We start from the raw sequence: 25,045 nt of genomic DNA, 5'->3' as shown, positions 1-25,045 counted from the left end.
TAAAAGAATAGGTGTAGCGGCACACCTAACATACGTTTTCTACCTTAAAAGTCTGAAATAGGACGTATTTTGAGATACAGGCAGTCCTCAACTTACAACGGTTTATTTATTGACCATTCAAAGATACAATGGTACTGAAAAAAGTAATTTATGACTTTTCACACTTATGACCATTGCAGCGTCTCCATGCTCATGTGATCGAAGTTCAGACACTTGGCAATTCATTTTTTTGACAGTTACAGTGCCCTGGGATCATGAGATCACCTTTTGCAACAAGCAAAGTCAATAGGAAAGCTAGATTCATTTAGCACCCGTGTCCCTAATGTAACAACTGCAGTGATTCACTTAACAACTGTGGCAAGAAAGGTCGTAAAAGGGGGCAAAATTCAATTAACGCCTCACTTGGCAACAGAAATTTGGGGCTGAATTGTGGTCTTAAGCCAAGGACTACCTCTACTTCTTTCTTTAGAAAATGGATACACGACTAAATCATAATTAAACATTTTTATTTTATAACGGGATCTTTTATATACTTACTAAACTATATCTTTCCGGATTATTTTCTCACAGTCAAGCATTTAACTGAACTTATTGGAAAACCAACAACAGCAATTTTAAACAAGTACCACTGCTAACTTTATAAATATGTAATTTAGATAATGATGATTGGGACAGGTAGCATTAGACCAGGGTGTTAAACTCGCGGCTCAGGGGGACCAGATGCATCACGCACTAACCACGCCCACCCCAGTTTAGCGAAAGGGGGGGGAGTTGTGATATGTCACGTGACATGTCGTCACGAGTTTGACACCCCTGCATTAGACTTTCATGATTAGTTCAATCAAACACCAACCTACTCCTGAAGTAGCTAAGGTCTAAGATAATGATAGAAAATTCTACTATAACAAACAGATCTTAATTTAGCAGACTTTAGATGCAGCAGAGAAAATCTGCCATTATAGTGTTTCTATATATGCAGAAAATCCCATTCCGTATTTTATATCTGTGTAAAATGTCTAAAGTATTTGTTTAAAATTCATATGCCATGTTATACATACATAAAGACCCATTTGGATTTAATAGATCCTCGGCTTAAATACCCGCATTTCAATTAACTTGAATGTGTACGGTTTACTGTTTTATAAATACTTGATATAAACTTATGGTAAGCTTGCCCAGAGTCTTCTTGAGTGGGTGGCCATAATAAAGTCAATATATAAATAAATGGAATATTGGGTACAGCTGAGATGAAATGTGTACCTGGAGAAGCAGTGGACGGGAGTCTTGGTAGCACAGAGAAGGCAGTACATTTTATCAGAGAGAAGCTGAAATTAAGAGACTGTGCAGCAGCTGGATGAGGGAGGATAGAAAAAGTTCAGAATAGCCGCACCCTAGAATCCCTCAAGGCATATATAGTAGGTTAGAAGGTGATAGCTTTAGTTTGGCAAGATTCCGTCCATTAGATGCAAGCAAATAAAGAACTGAACAACTGGATTTTGCTGTTGTCTTTGGGCTTGGCTCTTTGATAACTAGAGTAAAACTGTCTTCTTGCTGATGAGTCGTGTACAACCAAGGCAATTGCTTGGACAAGATCTTCACACAGTGTCAGGGAAGCTTTGTGTATCTTTGCAGAAGGCCAGCAACTGCCTTGATCAGGTGTGCTTGGGAGGGCCGAGATGGCAGAGTGCAGGCTGGTCAAAACTGCACAGATGAAGTGGGAGATAGGTGGGTGGGAAGAATTGAAACAGAAGCAAACAAGGCCAGGAGGAAAATGAGATCCTCACCTAATGACTGCAATCAAGCTACCAAGTGGTGCGCTCATGTTAGGTTTCACCTAATGACCGTTTTGCTTAGTGATGGAAATTCTGATCCCAATTAGGGTTGTTAAGCGAGGACTTTTTTTTTTTTAATTTGAATTTATATCCCGCCCTTCTCCGAAGACTCAGGGCGGCTTACACTATGTTAGCAATAGTCTTCATCCATTTGTATATTATATAATTGGTGATACATAAGGTCCACCATTACAGTGTTAAAACTGCTATACCATACTGTAAGAGTTGACCGTGTAAGCAGACTGGTTCAAAGTGACAGAATTTAATTCACATTTCTCAAATTAATAGGCAAAGTGAAACACCATAATCTTCTGTTTTCACAGTTCTGAATTATGCACATGTACATCTCCTATCAAAAAAGAAGTCCATGCATTGTTGAAAATATTTCCATGAACAGAATATACAGTAACTCTTGCTTAGCGACTCCCTCAGACAATGACCATTCAGTTACAATGGTGGAAAAAATAAAGAGTAAATTTGAGACCAATGCCTGCATTTGTGACATTTGCAGATCTGTAAAGCAACAGAAAGCTGAACTAAGATTGTAAGCCTAGTTGTAGTTGTATGGTTTTTCACTTAGCGACCAGGTTGTGGTCACTAGATAAGGACTATTTGTATATCTATCTTCCTATAGACAGTAGTATGTATTAATTCTTAGGCAGATTTTAAAAAATTGAAAAAACAATTCAGCAACAAAACACAACACATGTGTGCTTAAAAGATGGAAACGTAGAAAATCATAGAGTTGTATTTACTACTAATTGATACTGTCAATTTCTGATCCTTTAACATTTATAATACGTTTTAAAAGAAACACTCTAGAAATATTAAAACTTGTATGCTTACGTCTAAGTACATACTAAGTACAGTATGGTTAATTAGACCTACGCCACAGGAACATGCGTTTGTTGTTCCCCATATTTGCTTCTTCCCACTTTATCAATTCTTCCTATTTTATGTTACTATTAAGCATTTTATTGACGCCAATAAGCATCATGGCTTGTACAAAAGAGCCCTTAAAAGAAATCATGAATCAGTCAGTTAATTAGTTCAAGTGGAATAAATGCTATTTCCAAACCCCTATCCAGTGGTGGGATTCAAATTTATTTACTGTGGGCGTGGCTTGGTGGGTGTGGCAGGGGAAGGATACTGTAAAATCTCCATTCCCACCCCACTCCAGGGGAAGGATACTGCAAAATCCTCATTTCCTCCCGATCAGCTGGGACTCGGGATGCAGAGAATAGATGGGGGCGGGGCCAGCCAGAGGTGGTATTTACCGGTTCTCCGAACTACTCAAAATTTCCGCTACCGGTTCTCCAGAACTGGTCAGAATCTGCTGAACACCATCTCTGCCCCTATCCCTACATAAGACGTTATGAGTTTACAGATTTACGAGTTGGATCCGATATTCAATGAGAGAATCTTTGCTCATGCAATCCTCTCTCCCCAGCCTGAAAAAGCCCCCTACTCCACCATGCCCACCCATCCTTGGAGCTTGGAAAAAAGGAAACTCTAGGATGAGAGGGTTAATTCAATTCACTAGTGATACCACCGTAAGATTCCCCCCCCCAAAGAATAGTGAATATTAATTGCTTTAGATATTGAAGCAAATTTGAATATACTACTTAGGATCCCGATCATAATTAAATATTTAAAAACACTGGTTAACTGGAAGCTGAATTACTGTACATTTACTGTACCAATCCCAGTAAAGCAACTAGTAGCTAGCATGTATGAACCAACTGGAAATAGGCTGCCCTGCCTGAGATTGAGGGTTTACTGTTATTCAACAAACCACGATTAAACTAAATTCTGACTTAGCATGTATAAATGCAGTGTAAGAGGACCAAATGTTCATATTCAGCTCCTGACTACAATTAGGATTGGAAAAATAAGATCTACATTTCATAACTGAACAAATGACAATATAATGCAAAAGCTTATTCCTTGATTAAGAAGTCAGAATGATTATATTTGTAAGTTGTTAAAATTCCTATGGTCCAATTTTTTGGTGTTTTTTGTTTTTACCTCTGTAATCTAAACAAACCCTTAAAATTATCAGCATGAAACTAAAGACAGATTAGACAATCAAGAGTTACTCAAAGTAAGGAATTCAAGAGATGAAACTTTACTTGATATATACATATTGGCTCCACTCTGCCAAGAAGTAGCTACGGTTGTAATGGTTAAATTTTGGAAAATTTATCTTGCTCATAGCTGATGTATGTATTTTTACAGCAGTGCCCAATCTGAAATAGCCTTTAGTAAATAGCCTAAGCAACTTATAGTCTGTTTCTGTCCCATAATTCCTTTACTCCTTCTTTTGCATTGTTCATATTAGAACCATATGTCAAATGAATCACTTAGGAGAAGAAATGCTTGTTATTCTTGACTTTAAAGCAAGGTATTTTCATATTTTGATGTGGAAGTTGTTCCACAGAAAGATTCTCTCATAGATGTACTTCTACAGTCTCAACATTTTATTTCATATGTATCATTAATAAATTATACTGTCAATCTCAGAAGAGTTATGTGCCATCATTCACCTTTTAAGCAGGGCTATATAACCTTAAGTGAAATCCAGTCCTTTGAGAAGGACTACAGCAAAAAACAAAACAAGATGGGTAAGCAGAATAGTATAATAATAAAATATCTTAGGGTCATCTTTGGGCTGCACAAATTGGGTTTTTCTCATTTATTCAAATAGTTTAGAAAAAAGGGGAAGGGGCTCTAAATACAAACCACTGAACTACTATAGTTTGCTGCACGCCCAACAAAGAATCTAAAGCAAACAGGAAATTGCAAAATATTCCATTCTAGTTATAATCACAAAACCGTTTTTTAGCCTTGACAGGACTCCTTGAACTGATGAGACACATCCCCCCAATCTAAATTTTAAATATCACATTGCGTGGTATTTTTGAAGATTTCTAGAAATTACGTTGTAATACAATACGTTCTGCCGACCCTGAATACACAGGTAGTCCTCACTTAACAACCGTAACTGGGACTGGAATTTCCATTGCTTAATTCAGGGGTTCCCAACCGGGGGTGCTTGATATTCCAGGGGATGCAAAAACTTGGGTTTTGAAGTTTCAAAATTATAGCGTATATGCATAATTATATGCATAAATTATTTACTTTTGTAAGGCATGAGAGAATATATCGGAAGCATTCAAGGGGTGCAGGGTATAGACAAGATTGGGAACCCCTGGCTTAACTAAAGGGCCAATTTATTAGGAAAAATACCATGTGATCACATCAGTTAGCAAGGGAGTTCCAGTAGTGATGGCTGTGGTTGTTAGGCTAAGACCTCATGCGTCAACTGCTGCACTTCCCTCCACTTAACTGTTCCCTATCCCGCTATCTCCTCCCATACATCTCTGCTCTTTTGACTGGTTCTGCACTCTGCCACTTCCCACCACCTGCTTTTGACTTTCATTTTCTTCCTCCTAATTCAGGGGTGTCAAATTCACAGATGCATGTCACAGTGGCCACGCCCACCCCTGGTTTAGCAAAGAGGGAAAAAGTTGTGATACGTCACATGACGACGCGAGTTTGACACCCGTGTCCTAATTGATCCTGGTCATGCAAGGCTTTGCTTTTTTTTTTTTTAAATAGCAACCAAAATTCAGGTCTTAAAGAACTTTCCAAAAAAAAGGTACCTAGGTTTAAATTTACATTATCTGCAGTGGCAGGCTACTCTATAACTGAAGGGAAGCCAGCAAAAATGCTGTTTTAGTGTCCTCATCAGTTACATTTGTGGCACAGGTAAAGCTGTTCCCTTATAGTGAACCTATATACCTTATAGTCATCCTTGGCGGTTCACTTATAGTGAGATAGGTAAGCAAGCAATGAAGACTTTATTAAGTCAGAAAGAGAATTGTGTCAAACCTAGCTGTAAGCACATAGTCCTTTTGTCATCATATTTGCACCGCTGATACAGGTAATACTATCATCAATGGAAAGTTAGCCTGCTTTTCAACCATGATTGCCATACTCTCAAAAAAGATGCCATCTTAATTATATACCACTGACACCCACCATTTGATATGCAGGAGTCTCCTATACAATTGAATAATTTCTCGTTTCTAAATGTGGTGGAAGTATTATTCCAGTCATTCATATGCCATTTTATTCTGTGCATGATGACTTAGACAAATTACTGTATATCTATATGACTAAAAATGACTGCTCCCTTCTTGAAGAGATTCAGAGTGGAGAAGGAATTCCAAATTCCATTATTCCCCCCCTCCCAGATTCTTTCCCTTCCCTTCTTCATTTAAAAAGAGTGTTTTGATGCAAACAAGCACCAACAAAACCTCAGAGTGCCTAACTATGGAAGTAGCAGTACCTATGCGCACTTAAATGAAATAGGAACTTAACTGCAACAAAGGAGAATTCTGAGTTAACTGATGCTTCTAGAAAAAAGCCCTCCTGCCTTGTGCAAGCTCACGTTACTACAATGCACATCAATTTGGGCAGGCTGGGTTTTTCTGTTACATTTAAAGAAATGTAGTAAGGTGAGTCAAATAAGAAATGTGAATTCCCCAGGGCATAGCTATCTACAATCTAAATCAGAGGGCTCCAACCTTGGCAACTTTTAAGACTTGTGGACTTCAACTCCCAGAGCAAAGCTGGCTGAGGAACTCTGGAAGTTGAAGTCTACAAGTCTTAAAGTGGCCAAGCTTGGAGACCCCTGATCTAAACGACAGCCTTAATGCACCAAGCATTTCCAGGGTAAATTTGGGATGAGAAAAAGAGACTTATCACCTGAGAGATGTTGTGTTGGGCTTGAAAATCCTCTGCGTGCTTACTGACCATCTGGGCAATGAGATACAGAATTGTGTCTTTTAACACTCACAAAAACTCAGCCTTTCTCTGCAGATAAAATAAGGAAAATAATCTTTCCAACTCAGTGCCTTTAGGATTCAGTTTCCTTTGTCAATCTTTTCAGAAATCGGTTGTACTATGTAGCAAGTATTGCTTACTCCTACATAAAATCTAATTATTTGTGCTTATCTGAGAGCTTGCAGTGCTCCAGAGGTCTGAGGGTTAGGTGGCTAACACTAGGACTGGCTCGTAGGAGAAGGAAAGGCCCAGGTTCATTTGGGAAGTAGGCAGCAAAAGCTTTCCTTACCTAACAGCAAAAGAAGCCCTGATATTGCCCCCCAAAGAGTCTGGAACTGGAGAAATGACACAGGAGGAAGTGAGCTGCCCTCCAAATTGCTTTAATCTACCACTATTCTTCTGGGACCTTTTCTGCATTCATTTCCCAGGATCCCACGTGCAGTTATGAGTGGAGACCTCTATAGATTCTTCTGATTTCTCAAAGAAGTAATTAGGGATCCATACCTGGGGGTGTGGGCTGTTGGGGAGTTGCATGGTTTCAGGAGAACCTCTAGCTAAGATTCTGTGCAGTTCGGAAAAACCCCAAATCCCACTGCTGGCTGGCCCCGCCCACCCCTCCCCTCCCCAGAGTCCCCACCTGGCCTGTTTTGGATGTAGGTAAGTGCCGGCAGTGCGTGGAGGCTCAGAGAGGGCGAAAAATGGGCCTACCGGATGTTTGGGAAGGCCGGAAACAGGCCCGTTTCCAGCCTCCAGAGGGCCTCTGGTGCCTGGGGAGACCATTTTACACTCCCGGAGGCTCGAGGAAAGTCTCCGGAGCCCAGGGAGGGCAAAAACACTCCCCCCCGCTGTGGTGCAGGAGGCCGATTAGGCCACGCCCACCATGGCCACGCCCACCCAGCAACTGGGCAGAGAACCCCTTGCTAAATTTTTTGAAGCTCACCCCTGTCCACACCCCTAATGTTATCCCCCTAACCCTCAAACCTACAGCACTGCAAGCTCTCTGGTAAGCAAAAATGACTATGTTTATGTAGGAGTGAGCAACACTTGTACATATTGCAACTGATTTTTGAAGAGATTTACAGAAATAATACACTGGAAGGAACCGGAATCCTAGAATCACTGAATTGGAAAAATTATTTCCTTTATTTTAATGAGGATCAAATAACCTGGTACCTCTGCAAATACTATGTATCAAATCCTATTGAAGTTAACAGGATTAGTAACAAACAACTAGGAATTATAGTCCAAAACATCTGGAGTGCTTATCCATGTCTCTGAACAGCAAGGAATTAGGAAATTTGTTCAGCAACCAATCCTAGAGATAATTTGGAAAGACAGCTGCATTCCAATAATTATGTAATGTTACCTACCATTTAAATCTACAAATCTGAATGCACAATATTCTGCTTTAAACGGAAGTTACTCCACTAAGAGAAACTTAATTCCAACTACTAGCAACTACTCCAACTATATCTCAGGATAGGGTAGAGTAGAGTAGAGTAGAGCAGAGCAGAGCAGAGCAGAACAGAACAGAAAGTTGGACGGGACCTTGGAAGTTTTCTAGTCCAACCCCCTGCTTAGGCAGGAAACCTAAGGGGTGAAATGCTCCCGGATAGGACTGGATCATGCTATCCGGCAGTGATCACGTCCGATAGTTCGGCAGTCCGGTAATGATGGGCGGAGCAAAGTTCCACCCACCCGCCTGGGTGTCATTACTTTCTGGTTTTAACCAGGAAATAATGTGTTTTTTACCTTCTGAGCATGCGCAGAAGGTCTGTGTGCGCATGTGATGCACGTGTGTGCACATTTCCAAACCAGTAAGGAAGGTAGCATATTTCACCCCTGCCCTATACATTTCAGACAAATGGTTATCTAACCTCGTCTTAAAAACTTCCAATACTACTTCATCAGTCTCTTCTGTAGCTAAAACTAGGATATACAATTATTACCTATGCCAACTGGGAAGACTATATAGAGAACAAGGTATTGTGAAGCAAAGCTGCTGATCATGGAAGAAATTTTTTTTTTTAGTTAAGTATCTGAGAAGGAAGTTACATGCCCTTCATCCCATTACTGGTTTGAACATTAAGCTGCACTCTCCATCCCTCTAAAGTGAAGTGTTTTATCTATATGACTGAAATGTTCAATGTTGACTGCTTTTTCAAAGAGGTACCTAGTAAACCTTTTAAACATATAGTTAAGGGGCTTTGCAAAACACTAAGCTCTTTTGCATTTTGTTCTCACAACTACCGTTGAGAGGTGCACTATTCTGAAAGCCAAACACTCTAGTTTAAGTGGAAGAAACCAATTCCAGGTCAGCAGCTTAAAACTCATTTGAGATGCTGGGGGTAATCTCTTGAGGAGAAACTTGGCATAAGGCCGAGGCACTAAATAGCTTTTTCACACATTACAAAGGCTGTCCTTTGAGGAGCAGGAAAGAACTATACATATGAAGCTATTAGCCTACTAATTATTCTCTTCACAAAACACAAAAGATATAGCGAGGGCCATAAATAGAGAAACTATATACGTGATGGTCCATCATATCACCATCTACCCCATGTAGATCAAGAATATCCCCAAAATATGTATAGTATAGCCGCTTCATCATAATTTAAGTGCTAGGCACATAATCTTATCATATAACCTTTATCATTTAGAGATTTTTAAAAAAAACTAAAAATGCAACAATTGACCACATCTGAATGAATTTTCTCATCTGCAAAAAAAAAAAAAAAATCAAGTTAACCAGGTTAATACAATTAGTTAATGGAGTTCAGCTCCAGCAGAAATTAAATCAATAGAAAGAAATTATACCACTGCACAAGGCAATAGAAGTTTCATACTATGAGTTTAATACAAAAAATAATAATAATAGCAGAACCAAAAGTTAACACATACCTCTTATACTTCAGGCAAAATTCTTCCACTTAAGCAAAAAAACAAAAACAAAACCCAAACACTGATTTATATTCAGTAATCTAGAATTCCATGGTGCATGAGGGTTTCCCCCAATTTTTGCAAGATACAGTAATGCACGATCAAGTATCCCGTTTTGCCTCCCTTATCTAATTTTTTGACTCACCGGTAAGCTAGAGGGTCTCGACTGGAGATTCAAAGTCACATCTTCTTGCCCTTTACTGGAAGCCATTGACGTGGCAGATGACCCATGGGAGCCAAATGAGTCCTGTGACAACTCCTAGAATATAAGAGACCAGCCAGTGGCGGGGGGGAAACCCACAGAAATATTATTTTTATCTCAGTCTAAGTTATGGTACAGTCATCTGTCTTCCTTGGCTCTGTTCAATTGCCCCAAGTGGTGACAAGAGTTAGAAGTAAGCATTACAAACAACCTCAGAAGTTAAAAATTAGTGTAGCCCAATAGTGCTAAAAACCTTTCCTAACTTCCCATGCTGGGTCACTATTTCTTGCTCTTCCATAGTAAATGACATCAGTAAGTAGCCAAGGAGCAAAATGTTGATGGTACATCCAATCAACCAGATAGACAGATTGTCAATCGATCCAGGATTAGCAAACATATATTTTTGTGTTTTCTCTCTGAGCCGCCCATGTGTGTATGTCTCTGTATTTAAAAAAAAAACAAAAAAAACCTATACCCAATGAACAAAGTTTAAGAAATAACCTGCCATCTTGTGCTTTTTTGGAAACACAGCAGACATTCAGTGGTTAACTCACTGCCCCCTTCTGATCCCTACTCCAGAGATCTAGTGAAGACAGTGCAAATGCCTGGATCTTTCTTTTTTCTCTTGCCTTAAAGCTAGAGGTTCAGAAGACCTCTGCTGCAACAATTCACCATGCAGAGAAAACTAATATGCGATGGTATTAACCCTCCCAAGCTTTATGCCTTTCAAGGTCAGCAAGTACAATGTTGCAGAAACTGCCCTAGTTTGCAAAGATGCACATGGAAGAGTTTTGAGCAGACAAGCTCCAATTTCTTCACTATCACCCGTTTCATTTTCCTTCATTGTGGTTTTGCATTAGTGTTAAGAATCCCGACTTCTCCTCGCATTAAAACTGTGGTGTTCCAATTCAAGTAGTTCTTTTGCTACTTGTCATGTCACACCTCTCTTTGAAAGTAAGGTAAAGAAGGACAAGTGTCATATGGTAAATGAGGAGGAAAAAAATGTTAAAATTCCCACTCTGCCCCATCAAAAACCTGGGAATCATCTCTCGCCTGAATTGCTTTACAGATACATTTGGCAGGATAAATTACAGCTGTACCAGGTCAGGAGATGGTACTAAAAGGAGAACAATGTATGTCTCTTTGAGCTCCAAAAGAAAAGGCAGGATATGCATTGATGTGTCTAAATCAGGTTGCAGTTGATAAAGTACTTTTTGCCTGTGGGCTATCACAGACAGAACAGTGAAAGGTGGTGTTTTAGTTTGGTGTGTGTAAATTGGCTTTCTGCCCGGTCACTGACAAATGGACTGCTCAGATATTGATAAGTAACTGTGTTCTCAAATATTTAAGGCAGTGTTTCTTAACCTTGGCAACTTTTAAGATGTGTGGACTTCAACTCCCAGAATTCCCCAACCAGCAAAGGAGTAACTCATCTCTTTGCCAAGCTGCATTTCTTTCTATTTCCACTTGAAGAGCAGAAAAGGTATTAATAGGTCTGACCCAGAACCAGAGCTACTCTGTAGCTGCCTAGTTTTCCAGAAATACCTATCAAAAGGATTGGGGCAGAGGAATGGGGCAGTTCATGGAAGACAACCTACCTGTGGAGGTGGGAAGCGCTGCTGAGAATAAGCCGACGGCTGCTGTGACTGAGACGGAGGGTACGTTGCCGATGGCTGGGCGAGCGCCGAGGTAGCAGACTGCTGAGCTTGCTGCTGCTGCTGCTGGTAAGGGGATTGGGACTGCTGCTGAGAGTAGGGAGTCTGACCCTGGGGGTGTTGCTGCTGGCCCGGGGCTGGCTGCTGGGGATATGGAGATGGGGACTGCTGGTGGGATGGTTGTGGCTGTGGCTGGGAATAGGGGGGCTGGGATGACTGAAGCTGAGGAGGCTGAGACTGAGTTTGCGTTTGCTGATAAGAGGGCTGAGCATGTGGGGCCTGAGTGGGGGGCTGCTGGGCATAAGAAGGCTGTTGCTGGGGGTGAGGACTCTGCTGGTTGTAATAAGGGGTCTGACTCTGCTGCCCGTATCCAGTAGGCCCCTGCTGTCCATAAGGCGGTATCTGTTTGGGAGAGAAAAAAATTAAAAAGGAGAGGAAATCAATGTCGGTCAGGAAGATGCTGAAGAATGGAGCTGAGAGAGTGTTACATTACAGGTAGTCTTTTTTTTTTTGTTTTTGTTTACATTTATACCCCGCCCTTCTCCGAAGACTCAGGGCGGCTTACAATGTATAGGGCAATAGTCTCATTCTATTTGTATATATTTACAAAGTCAACTTATTGCCCCCCCAACAATCTGGGTCCTCAATCTGGGTCCTCATTTTACCTACCTTATAAAGGATGGAAGGCTGAGTCAACCTTGGGCCGGGCTCGAACCTGCAGTAATTGCAGGCTTTGTGTTCTTAATAACAGGCCTTACCAGGCAGAGCTAAACCGGCCCTTGGTTTATGACTATTCATTTAACATCAGTTTGAAGTTATAGCAGCCTCATACTTGACTTATGACCCATCCTCGAAGTTACAACAGTGCAACCAGTGCAATGACTGTGCTTGGCAACTAGCTCGCATGAACAATTGTTGCAGTGTCTTCCAGTCACGCGATCATGGCTTGCGACCTTCCCAGAGGGCTTCCAGCAACTCAATTGGAGAAGCTAGATTTGTTTAATGACCATGGTAAAGATGGTTGTAAAATTGGTCCCGGACATGTGATGACTTGCTTTAAAATTCCAGTCCCAACTGTGATGCCAAGTCAAAGACTATGTTGTGTCCCACTCCTCCGCTGACGGCCGGGTCAGGGAAATCCGAATCAGGCGTGCCTCTGCAGCTCTGCCAAAGTCCTAGCAAAGTCCTCAGGGCAGGCAGGAGACCAGAAAGTGACTTCAGCAAGATATGTTTAGACTTTGCCTGACTCAGAGAATGCCAGAAAGCAGATCCTTTATATAGGCCATGGGGTGTGGCTCCATGACTCAGCACTTATCCAGGCCTGCCCCTCCCTTCCTTCTGTTGCCTCCGCCTATCAAGTCTTCTGACGCGAGGGTCACTCCAGTCGGCAGCTGTTGGCAATAGACCTCCCTCAGGCTCACATGCTGTGGAGGAGGGGGAGGGGTCTAGTTGCTCCGTTTGCCTGGGCATGGAGCCAGAGCTGGGGGCTGGAGATATTTCCTCCTCTTCAGCCTGTCTGGGCATGGAGCCAGGGCTGGGGCCGGGAGGCATACTAGAACATTCCTCCGTGTTCGGAAGCAGATAAGAAGGCCGCGGCTGTGGTGAGATTGGGCGAGACACAACAGACTACCTGCACTCTTGCCTGGAAGTTTTCAGATATTAGTTTTATGTCTATTAATTGCATTATGATCATCATATTGTAAACAGGACGGTCGCAACTGTTCTTCTATAGGGACAGGAAATATCCTGTCCTATTTAGCACACCTGCCTTTGCCCAACTGGCATCTTCCAGATGTAATTTCTTCATTTATCGGCTTACAATCTTAGTTCGGTCATCTTAACTTGGTTTAAAGCTTAAAGCTGCACAATAACAGTAAATAAATGAATCTAGTGACACAACTGAGACATGAGCATTTACCAGCCCATTCTCTCAAAATCAACATTTAAGGTTTTGAGATCTAGTCCCTGTTTATGGAAAATACATATATGTTTTCAGAGGACGGCATACTCCCTTCTTTACCTGCTGTGCATAAGAGACAGTGCCCATTGCAGTTTGCGTCCTGCTTAGAGTTCCCACTGGATATCTCTGGGGAGTCTGGGGCCCATATGGCTGTCCTGGATATCCATGACCTTGTTGCTGCCCTGACTGAGGTCCCTGCTGTTGTGTGTATAGGTTGTTTCCTCCATAAGGCTGAGGTCTCATCTTCCCCATCTGATCCATTGGACTGGATGGCTAGGAAAGAAAATCAGAATAAGTTATAAAATATTCAGTCGCGATAGAAGGTATCTAATAACATTGTCACTTACTTGTGAAGAACTCCCAAAAGAGCCAACCCAAAGAAAAATAAAAGAAAGGTAAACAAGCTGTCATTAAACTGTCATTAAAACTCAACAGAAAGGCAGAAGAAAAGATACTTTTTGGAATCTTTATTTGTTCTAGAGCAGGGGGTCTGCAACCTTGGCAACTGTTAAGACTTTTGGACTTCAACTCCCAGAATTCCTCAGCCAGAATTGAAGTTCACAAGTCTTAAAGGTGCTAAGGTTGGAGACCCCTTGCTCTAGAGCTATACAGAAATAAGTTAATATGGCACACCTTCTTCAACTGGATGCCCTCCAGATTTTGCGGGGTTACAATTCCTATCCAATAAAAATCAAAATTCCCTGGTGCTGCTGTTTGGGAATGAAAGGAGCGGTGGAAAGCAGGAATAGAAACACATTCTGCACTCAATTTTTTTTGGCCCTGAAAGTGAACTGACTTGAAGTGAAACCATGAGGACAACCAGTATCCATCAAGATTGGCCAAGTGGCAACTCTGCTCTTATTTTATAGTTTTTCAGATTAAATACTCCTTTTAAGTCAAATTCAACTTCCGGTGATTACACAGCTGTGTCCATTCCGCTTTCTTAGCAACAATGAGGAAGCAATTTGCTACTGCCTTTTTTCAGGTTGATTTCCCACTCTAAGTCTTATGGCCCTGGGGTTTCTTAGTGGTTTCCTATTCAATTGCTAATCAGTGCCAATCCTGTTTAGCATTTTTGAAATCTGCCAAGGTTGACTGTTGCCACTAGCTGTAGCGCTTGGATGCTTAGGAATACTTCATTATGAGAAGATGCTTACTGGTTAAGAAAGCTAGGCCAAAATCAAAACTCTTAAGCTAACTAGACTGACCGAAAATATTGGATTTTATTAGTTTGCAGCAACCACACTAAGACATAATCTACCCTATTTTTTTATTGAGAATCCTCCTTCTTTCTTTTATTTGGAAGGATCATCAAAATAGGCATTTACCAACAAATAACTCTTCAATCTGTTCTGATCTTTTAGATCAGTAAGTTGGTATGACTGATCGAAAACCACAAAACTTTTCTATTTGGTTAAAAAAAAATCTGCTTTTTCGGTTTCCTAAAGGAAACACATGAGAATTATTGTTGTAAAACAGATTAACATATCTTTTCTCACTCCTGGCTAGTATTAGTACAGTGTTAAAAAGCTGAATAATTATCATAATTTAGGTTTATATACATAACTTGTATAAAAGCTTCTAATATATTTGGTAAACTGACAGCTTCTGGTTTAAATTGAAAGGGTCAGGATAGGAAGGACCCAAATGTTCAATATTTAATATGCCACACATTCCTAAAATTGTCTAGATTTCACTTCAATTTTGAAGTGATTATCTCACATTGAGAAATTGCAACTAAATATGAATTTAATATTTAAGAAGCCCTGTCAAAACTGAATATGGCCTTATATTATACAATAAGTTATCATTAAGAGAAAATATACCAACATATTTTAAAGAGTAATCCAAGATAAAATAAATTTTAAAGTGTAAAGGACTGGAAAGTCTTTCTTAAGACTGATATGTGGTCAATTCTTTCAGTAAATCGTGACAGCATTTCATGTGTTAATTTTACACTGATCAATATAAGAGGAAAATACTGGTTTAGAATAAATACTGGTTTAGTATTTAGGCGGGACTAAAGAAATGATTGACTCAGCTTCAAATCAAGGAAGTAGATGAATACCCTCGAATTCTATCATCCTATCAGCACGTCAGAGAATCCAGATCTTTCTTTTAACCACTAACAATTCTTACAACTTGCTAAATTTAAAGACATCAGAAGCAATCTCAGAATTGATGTTCCCCAAAACCTAACACGAAGCAAACAGCACAAATTCCAGATTATTGTAAGGAGGAAAATAGCCAGTTTTGAAGTCGTGGTAAAAGCAATAGGCTACAAAGCAGGCGATCATAAATTTTAGTTCTAGTCCTGCCTTAGAAAGCTGGCTGGGTGACTTGGGCTGGTCACTCTCTCAGCCCAACTCACCTCACAGTGTTGTTGTATGTGGAGAAAATAGGAAGAGGAAAGTGTATTGGATGTGTTTGCCACCTTAAATTATTTGTAAAAATAATAAAGGTGGGGTGTAAATAAATAAAAATAACCCCTGACTTAATTTCTGGTGAATATATGGATCTAACTAGCTATTCTTCTTGGCAAGAGTATGAGGTGATTTGTAATGTTTGCCTTTACAGAATGTTTTATTGGAAATCCACATTAAAGCTAATCAAACACTTTGAATAATTAAGTTTTTTACTCATCAGAATATCATTCATGCTAATTTAACACAAACATGTAAAAAACAGTGGAAAATTTGCACGTTCTGCTCTTTTCCAAATGATTGCCCTGACTGCACGTCAATTACCCCAGTACCTGGATGAAACTGTCTATCTAGACCCGTTCCAGTCCGGCTTTCGGCCCGGATACAGTACGGAGACAGCTTTGGTCGCGTTGGTGGATGATCTCTGGAGGGCCATGGATAGGGGTTATTCCTCTGCCCTGGTCCTATTAGACCTCTTAGCGGCTTTTGATACCGTCGATCATGGTATCCTGCTGCACCGGTTGGGGAGTTTGGGAGTGGGAAGCACCGTTTATCGGTGGTTCTCCTCCTATCTCTCCGACCGGTCGCAGATGGTGTTGGCAGAGGGGCAGAGATCGGCCCCGAGGCGCCTCACTTGTGGGGTGCCGCAGGGGTCGATTCTCTCGCCTCTCCTGTTCAACATCTATATGAAGCCATTGGGTGAGATCATCAGTGGTTTTGGGGTGAGGTACCAACTGTACGCTGATGACACGCAGCTGTACTTTTCCACCCCGGGCCACCCCAACGAAGCTGTCGATGTACTGTCCCGGTGTCTGGAAGCCGTACGGGTCTGGATGGGGAGAAACAGGCTCAAGCTCAATCCCTCCAAGACGGAGTGGCTGTGGATGCCGGCACCCCGGTACAGTCAGCTGCAATTGCGGCTGGCTGTTGGGGGCGAGTCATTGGCCCCGATGGAAAGGGTGCGCAACTTGGGTGTTCTCCTGGATGGACGGTTGTCCTTTGAAGATCATGTGACGACCGTATCCAGGAGAGCTTTTTATCAGGTTTCCCTGATCCGCCAATTGCGCCCCTTCCTTGACCGGGATGCCCTATGCACGGTCACTCATGCTCTGGTTACCTCTCGCTTGGATTACTGCAATGCTCTCTACATGGGGCTCCCCTTGAAGAGCACCCGGAGGATCCAGTTGGTTCAGAATGCAGCTGCGTGGGTGATAGAGGGAGCCCCTCGTGGCTCCCATGTGACATCACTCCTGCGCAGACTGCACTGTCTACCTGTGATCTTCCGGGTGCACTTCAAGGTGCTGATTACTATCTTTAAAGCGCTCCATGGCTTAGGGCCGGGTTACTTACGGGACCGCCTACTGCCACCGATTGCCTCTCACCGACCCGTGCGCTCCCACAGAGAGGGATTCCTTAGGGTGCCGTCCGCCAGACAATGTCGGCTGGTGGCCCCCAGAAGTAGGGCCTTCTCTGTGGGGGCCCCCACCCTTTGGAATGAACTTCCCCCAAGACTTCGCCAACTCCCAGACCTTCAAACCTTCCGCCGCGAGCTGAAGACATACTTGTTCATCCGCGCAGGTCTGGCATAGGGTTATAGTTTTTATTGGTTTTAATTGATTGGGTTTTACTCTTAATATGGGCCAAATTGAATTAGTTTTTTAAATTGTATTTTATTCTGTATTTATTTTGTTTGTTTTAGCTGGCTGTAAACCGCCCTGAGTCCTTCGGGAGAAGGGCGGTATAAAAATTTGATTAATAAATAAATAAATAATAAATCCAAGTCAAACTCCCATTTTCAATCCACAAAGCAGGGACAGACAAGCACTTGCTCTCTAGATACTTTGGATTACAATTTTCACCAACCATCAGTCCTTTGAGGTAAAGGTTGGGAAACATATTCACAAAAAATACCCCGTTTCCCGCAAAATAAGACATCCCCTGATAAGAAGCCCAATCGGGCTTTTGAGCGCATGGCAATAAGGCCAAGCGCTTCTTTCAGGGTTCAAAAAAATAAAAAAAATAAGACAGGGTCTTATTTTTGGGAAAACACGGTACCAGGACTTATTTTATTGATAAAGGCTGTAATAACAGAATCTTATCAGCAATGATAAGATGATAAGAAATGCCTATTAGCATTTCTCCCTCCTTCCCTTTTATACTCAAGAGTCAAAGCAGGACATCCTAACTGTATTTCTCACACTTTCCTGTGTTCCCATGGTAGGTTCCTGTTTTCCCAATGGATGCTGTGTATTTTTGTGAAGGCCATCTCTGTGCTCTTCTACAAGACTGGTTAGGGTTGATGGATACTGATTAAATTTAAAATATTTAGAGGTGTTTGATGCCGAGAACTATCTAAAAATGACTGTGATATTTTCAAGAAAAGAATGTTATCTCAGAGCCCCTATACCCAAGCTGGATCTTCCAGATGTGTTGTGACTACAATTTTTATTGTATCCATTCTGAGAATTATAGTGTAACACAGCTGGAAAGCATTAAGTTGGGGAAGGCTGCTGGGTGAGTATAAGTAACATTTAAAATGACATATTTAACATTCAAGGGCAAAGCATGACTTTTTTTAAAAGGTAGTAATGCTGTCCTTTTCCATTCCATCAATTTATGTTAACCTGTTCTGCTCAGTTTGCATGTTATTTTCCAAGGACACATTTCTCCAAGCACCACACGCCCCATTCTCAAGAAGAGCCATATCTCTATGAAGCTTAACTAATAAGGTTTTATCTTAGAGCACACCCCTTTTCTTTATCCGTGATATAATACAGATAAAGGGGAAGTTTTGTCGAGTTTTGAAGTTTTAAGGAATAGTGGGAAGACACTGGCTACCTCTGACATGAGTTACCTCTGCACTGAGCCGTTTTGCAAATTTGGTCTCCTTCCAGAACAAGACAAGATAATCCATGTCCCCTCCTCTTGGTCAACATTTGAATAGTAGCCTCAAAAGTAACCTGCGTCAGTCTGGCCATAGAACTTTTAGCTGTATTACTGGCATCGTTGCTTTGGGGGTGGGGGGGATGGCAGTTTCAAAGCAATGGTTTTCCAGGACTGCAAATCTGCAAATTCAATTTCTAAGACCAAAATAAATGGGAAGGACCTTTAATGTTATAATTAATGCTACTCCTAATTGCAGAAATAAAGGCCAAAGACTTCTGATAAACTTTCAAGATGGTGACACTGCAGAAGGCAGAAGTGAAGTCCGAATCCTTAAGAATATGGAGAAATTGCAAAGCCTACCTTGGGTCCCGATTAATTTTTTTTTCCTCCTGGCCAGCTGTGCCATCAACCTGATAATAAAAATTACATTTTTTTTGTGGGGAGGGGGAGGGGGACTCTCGCTGGCTCTTTAACCGAGGGAAGCTCTAATTGATTCCCACAGTAATTAACCTGCATTTTACCTCAGAGTGTGCTAGTTAAGGAAGTCAGTGCAGCTATTTATAACTCCTCTCAAATTGAGGGCAGACTGCCTAAAATCTAACACATCCCAGCTGTACTCCTGTTTGAACTGGGGCCAAGGGAATTTTTTAAAGCAATCTTGGCACTGAATGAATGACACCAACACGATGAGAGCACAGAGTGGTTGTGTTGTGGTGACGTAGCAGCGGAGGTGGAATGGGAAGGGGGGCAACTGCATGATAATCCCTCCTTCTCCGGCGTGCTCTGAGCTCATAGGCCCCAACCCTACTAGCCCTGTAGGGCCAAAGCCAGGAACCACTACCCAGATCAAAATACAGGAAGTGCCTTTTCCCTCTGAACACACGTGGCCGATCTGCTCAGGCTGGAGCCACACCACCCCTGCCAGGGAGGTTAAAACTCTCATATAATCTCTGACCATAACCCAGAAAGAGTGGAGGGAACAGATGGGGATGGGACCCCAGCAGCAGGCTAGGTCATGTGACACTCCACACGGCCTTGAAAGCACAAGCTATTGTTTGGCAGCTGGGCTCTGGTAGAAAGCCAGCGGAAGACCGTTTCCACTGAGCAATTCAAGGAGAAGCAGCAGCTGTTGCTGCCTCTTCTTCTATTGCACCCTGCTTCGCTCAAGCTACTCAACGAGGACTGTGAACACGGAGCCCCTGGGACCAGAAAGCCACCAAGCAGATGAAAGCTTGCACCAACACCGCACAGATTTAATACAGCTTGGTAAATGCGCAGATGCCACCTCCATCATCTCCCCCCAGCTGAACCCAGATGGGCTCACAGACAAATGCACGAAAGAAATTAGATTTCTGGGGAGAGGAAGAAAGGAAGGATTGTCTCCCTTGGCTAAAGCATTCTATTACTTAGTGTCTATCTGACCCCTCCGGAGAAAATAAGCCACTTTTTAACCTCACGCTACTAGTTTTAAGATGAGAGTTCTTTTTAAAAAGAGGGATAGGTGGTCACTGTGGGAACAGACACATTATCTTATTTCCTTATTTGAAAAGTTCTCAGGATTTTGGTCAAAATGTTTGCTAGATTCAAACGTTATGCTGCATGCACCATGCTGTTTCTTCAGTTTATGATTTAGCATTTTGGATAAAACACCGCCTTACTGCAGAGCGTTAACTAGGCTCCACAAGCCATTCACAAAAGGCTTAAAAGGCAATATTAGCCCCCTCAATGGGCTCACTGGTTCTATTTGTGGGTGGCTGGAGGGACATAATTTTGAAGGAACCCATTTCTTGTTCACCAATACTGTAGTTAAGCATATCATGCAAAGGTGGGACTCTACTTTCGGTCATTTTTTTAATTTATTAAACTTATATGCCACCACCCCTCTCACTAACATCAGTCAGCACAGAATGTTCGCCATAATTTTGTTTTATAATTAAGGATGTATATAGCAAGACAACTTTCAGAAAGAGACTGGCTAATCTCAGTTCTATGTAAAGTGGAAAAAATAACTTACAAAATTCACAGCATAAATGATTTAAAGATTGAAATATTAATTGGTGTTGGGGGGGAAATTATCGTATTTTTCAGAGTATATAAGACGCTTTTTGGGGAGGAAAACAAGAAAAAAAATCTGCCTCTGCCTACCATCTTCCATCGGTATTAATCTAGCTAGCATCCTTGCAGCAAACAGCAAATGTTAGCTTCAGCACATTATCGCAGCCTGATTCAGCACGAGCAGCTGATTGGTGGTTGGATCGGCCTCCCGGAATACCGCTAATCGGTTGTTCAAGCCTGCCAGGATTGCCACAGCCCATCGTTGCCTCCGTGCGTCGTGTTTTTGGCCTCCGCATGCTCCATTTTAGACCTGTTCCAGGCTGTCAGGATTGCCACAGCACATCACCACTGATCGCTGCCTCTGTGCGTTGAGCTTTTGGCCTCCGTGCGTCACGTTTTTGGCCAGTTCAAGGAGGCGGGGATTGGCGGCAGCGGGGATCCCTGCTGCCTGAAACTGGCTGAAAATACAACATATGGAGGCCCAAAACGCAACGTGCAGAGGCCCAAAATGGCCAAAGGATGGGGGGCAGTGAGTGGGCGGGGCTTCAGCAACATTCACTGTACACACAGACATTTCCACCCACTTTTTTGGGGGGAAGTGCATCTTATACTCCGAAAAGTACCATATATGCTATCCAAATTCCAGATTTGGATTGGCTAGGGTTCCAAATACATAGCAAAGAAGCATTTTAAATTAAATGCAAAAATTATACAAAACCATATTAATATGATAAAGGCAAAAGGGGGTATTACAATCAAGGGGAAAATTCATCAATGTTTAACTTCAACTTTTAACGTCACTATTTTGAAAATCAAGGTACACCAAGAATTTTTGTTGCATTCACATAGTTGCTAAACATACATTCTCTTGTCTATGAAGATAAACTATAATTCACAATACAGAAATATAATCAGCCAGTTCGCACCTATTCGGTTCGGAGAACCGGTTGTTGGAAGACACCTTATTTTGTTTTTTTCTACTTTACAGGGCTAATCCTGTAAGGAAGTCAGGAAGGAAACATTCTGGTGGTGTTTCTAGCCTAATCTTTATTGCCCTGCTTACAGAAACTGCCTCTCTGGTTACACTCTTATTACATTTTAACAGCTAAGACAAAGCGCCAATCGACGTGAGTGACGTAAAGTTGGCCATGCCCACACAGTCACATGACCACTGAGCCACACCTACCCATCTGGTCATTAGGGCAGAGAACTGGTTGTTAAATTATTTGAATCCCACCACTGAGTATAAAGTGGCTGCAAATAACTTCCGACTAATAAAATGTTGTGCCCCTCCTGCAGTCACGTGACATTTTGGGTGCTTAGCAAGACTCACATGTACGACCATGGGCAGTGACACGTGGTTCCATGACTGCAATTTGTGATGGGTTTTTGCCACTTTCTAGCAGAAAACTGCAAAATCCGCTACTTGCTCGATTCATTAATGACCTCAGGGTTCACTTAACAATTGTGGTGATTTGCTTTACGACTTCCCTGACTTACTAGCAAAATGCAATTGTCATAAATTGAGGACTACCTATGTGTCAGCTTTTAGAACTACATACTTCTATAATTTTTGCACTTTGAGAATTGACCCATACATTGATAAAGCACAAATTACTTATTCAAGAAGTCCTTTCTTTTAACATAATCTTTCTAATCGAGCTAAGTCAAGCTGGTTATTATTCAGCCAATACATCATTTGACACCCTGATCCTGCACAGCTACAAAGAAAAGGTGAAAGTCTACAAAGCTAATAGTTGGCTGGAAGATAAATAAGGCTGCAACTGTACTTTACAGCGACTATAAACAAATTAGTTGTTTGTTATTCTGTGTAGCTTCTTTCAAATGAGCTCATTCAAGCCATTCTTTCCCATTTTTTTTAAATTGCATTTTTAAATATTTGAAGGCATTTTACCTTAAAACATAGACTTTAAAAAGCATTTTGATAATTATTTTAGCGAGAGACCACATTGTAAATCCAAACTTCAATGGAATGATATGCACTGGTTCAGGATAATCAGGTTATGTGGAATCTTGCCACATTCTAAATCTGACAAAAGTAACAGTGGTTGCAACAAACACCAAGAAAAAGAATATAAAAATATGCTAAAACAGAGATTCTCATATTGTGACTAAGATTTTTTTTCAATCTCTTTAATTGCCAAATTAGATTGGCAGTTTTTAAAGATTTAGTTAAAAGGATTTTATTAAATAAAATTAAAATTGAATACTAAAATTGCATTTATTATTCTAGACACAAACATATGTCTTTCTTCCCGAACAGTTTACTCCGTTTCTAGATAAATATTACACAACAGTGCAACTTTTACACTGTTAGCAATAATGAGAAACACAAGTCATAAATATCCCCCCATATCCTTTTATTTTGTCTCCTGCCTTTAATTTATTTTGTTCAAAATTCTTAGTTTTTTCTATGCTTTATATATTATTATTTAGCCCAAAAGGAATAGCATGATGGGTATGAATGCACATGGAGGTCTTACTACTAGACATAACATCTCACTAACAATTTGTGGCATTGGAACTTCAACTTTGGTAGCACAGGATTTCCCATGATCCTTAGTACTGGTTCATTAATGCTAGATGGTTTGTGTAAGACTTCTGTTAATACCAAAGTTATAATTATTGGGGTGGAGAATAAGGAAGCGAGAACAATAATATGGAAGTCATCAGCAAGAATCATGTAAGCTTGCTGATAACTTTAGATATCTAATATCCAATATCCATCTAATGCGGTGGCCCCCAACCTTTTGGGCACCAGGTCAGGTTCCACGGAGGTTTTTCTGTGGACTGGAGGGGGGCGTGTTTTTGTGTGCTGCCTGCATCCCGCAGATGGGGCTTCACTTGTTTCTGTGGCCCAGTTTCTGGCATGCCTCAGCCCGGTACCAGTCCACAGACTGGGGGGTTGGGGACCCCTGATCTAATGAACAGGGTTTTTCCCCCCAGATATGCCAATAAATTTGTGTTTTCCTACTAACTTTACTTACTTAATTCATTGAAAAAATTGCATTTGTTCATTTTCCAAAATGGCCGATTTCAAATTGCAAGTGTTCTATCAATATACTAAGGGTGTCAAATTCAAGGCCTGAGGACCAGATCGGGCATGCGGGGTACTTAGATCTGGCCCATGGGGCCCTCCTGGAAAAGCGAAGGACTGGCTCGCAGTGCTTCTGTCAGCAAAAACGGAGCTCCATTTTCACTGGCAGAGGGTTGCAGGAGGCCATGGCAGCCAAAAACGGAGCTTGGGAGCCCATTTTCATTGGCAGAATGCTTGGGCCAGCACAGATGCCCCCGAGATGAGTGACGTTGAGCTGGCCACGCCCATCCTGGCCTCCCGAGGTCACACCCAACCTTGATGTGGCCCTCAATGAAATTGAGTTTGACACCCCTGCAATATACTAAATTAAATATATCCATATGGAAATTCACCCATCCTAGAATATAAATCATCCCCTAACATAAAAGTAAAATCCTTTCAAGTTACTAAGAATCAGGAAAGGGAAAGGACTGAACCCCTTTCAACTGGACAGAATTGAAGCAATTAATAATCTTTAATATCTTTAATAAATCCTGCCCCCAAACACTAACAACGGATCAATCACTGTGGATCAACTACAGTGATCTCATATTCTTTGGCCAGTAAATAGTCATACATATCGGGGGAGAGGTTAATTTTACTACCCAGCTCTAGTGCAGCGTAATCCTCTGGGGGAAACAGACAAACAAGAGCATTGCATGCCAGCTGTGGGATTAGCCAGACAAGTGGGATTGTAAAAGAGCAGACAGCTAAAGTAAGGGGACATAAAGAGGGAGGAGCTGAGGACAATTAAATAAATAGTCAAGAGGCAGGGGAGAGCACAAATACTTCTGAGAAGTGTCAAAATCAACTTTTATGAGAGAAAATTAAAACCAGGACACCATTTTCTTAAGCCTTCTCTGGGTATACTGAAGTTGTTATTTATTTATTTATTTATTTATTTTTGCCATCCTACTTGAGAATGATGGGAATTGGGGTTTTTGGAAGAGAATTCAACTGAAATGTAACATTGCACGATGTGGTTGTTTTTCCATTTCATCAAAACACTGAACAGGTAGAAATACTTTGTCGTTGCCAATATTAAATATTTGTAAATGGGAAAAAAACATGCCCATTCTGTTCTTCCTTTCTCAAATACTGACATGTTTGGGGGTAGGGGAAGAAGACGGTATAAAAACTGGGG

General features: G+C 41.4%; 1 protein-coding gene across 2 annotated transcripts in view; it reads right to left on the bottom strand.

The window, feature by feature from the left end:
- The window catches only part of ARID1A (AT-rich interaction domain 1A), a 91,275-nt gene that overhangs the window by 45,303 nt on the left and 20,927 nt on the right, over nucleotides 1-25,045 (bottom strand). For both annotated transcript variants that reach the window (XM_058195261.1, XM_058195260.1), the window contains exons 2-4: nucleotides 13,501-13,713; nucleotides 11,424-11,882; nucleotides 9,769-9,882 (exon numbers count right to left, since the gene is read on the bottom strand). In XM_058195261.1, the coding sequence (XP_058051244.1) occupies nucleotides 9,769-9,882; nucleotides 11,424-11,882; nucleotides 13,501-13,713 (786 nt within the window). The remainder of the gene's footprint in view (nucleotides 1-9,768; nucleotides 9,883-11,423; nucleotides 11,883-13,500; nucleotides 13,714-25,045) is intronic.

Source organism: Ahaetulla prasina, chromosome 10 (genome assembly GCF_028640845.1).
Source record: "Ahaetulla prasina isolate Xishuangbanna chromosome 10, ASM2864084v1, whole genome shotgun sequence".
NCBI lineage: Eukaryota > Metazoa > Chordata > Lepidosauria > Squamata > Colubridae > Ahaetulla > Ahaetulla prasina.
The sequence above is the reverse complement of the archived record's forward strand: the minus strand, read 5'-3'. Positions and strand labels throughout refer to the sequence as shown.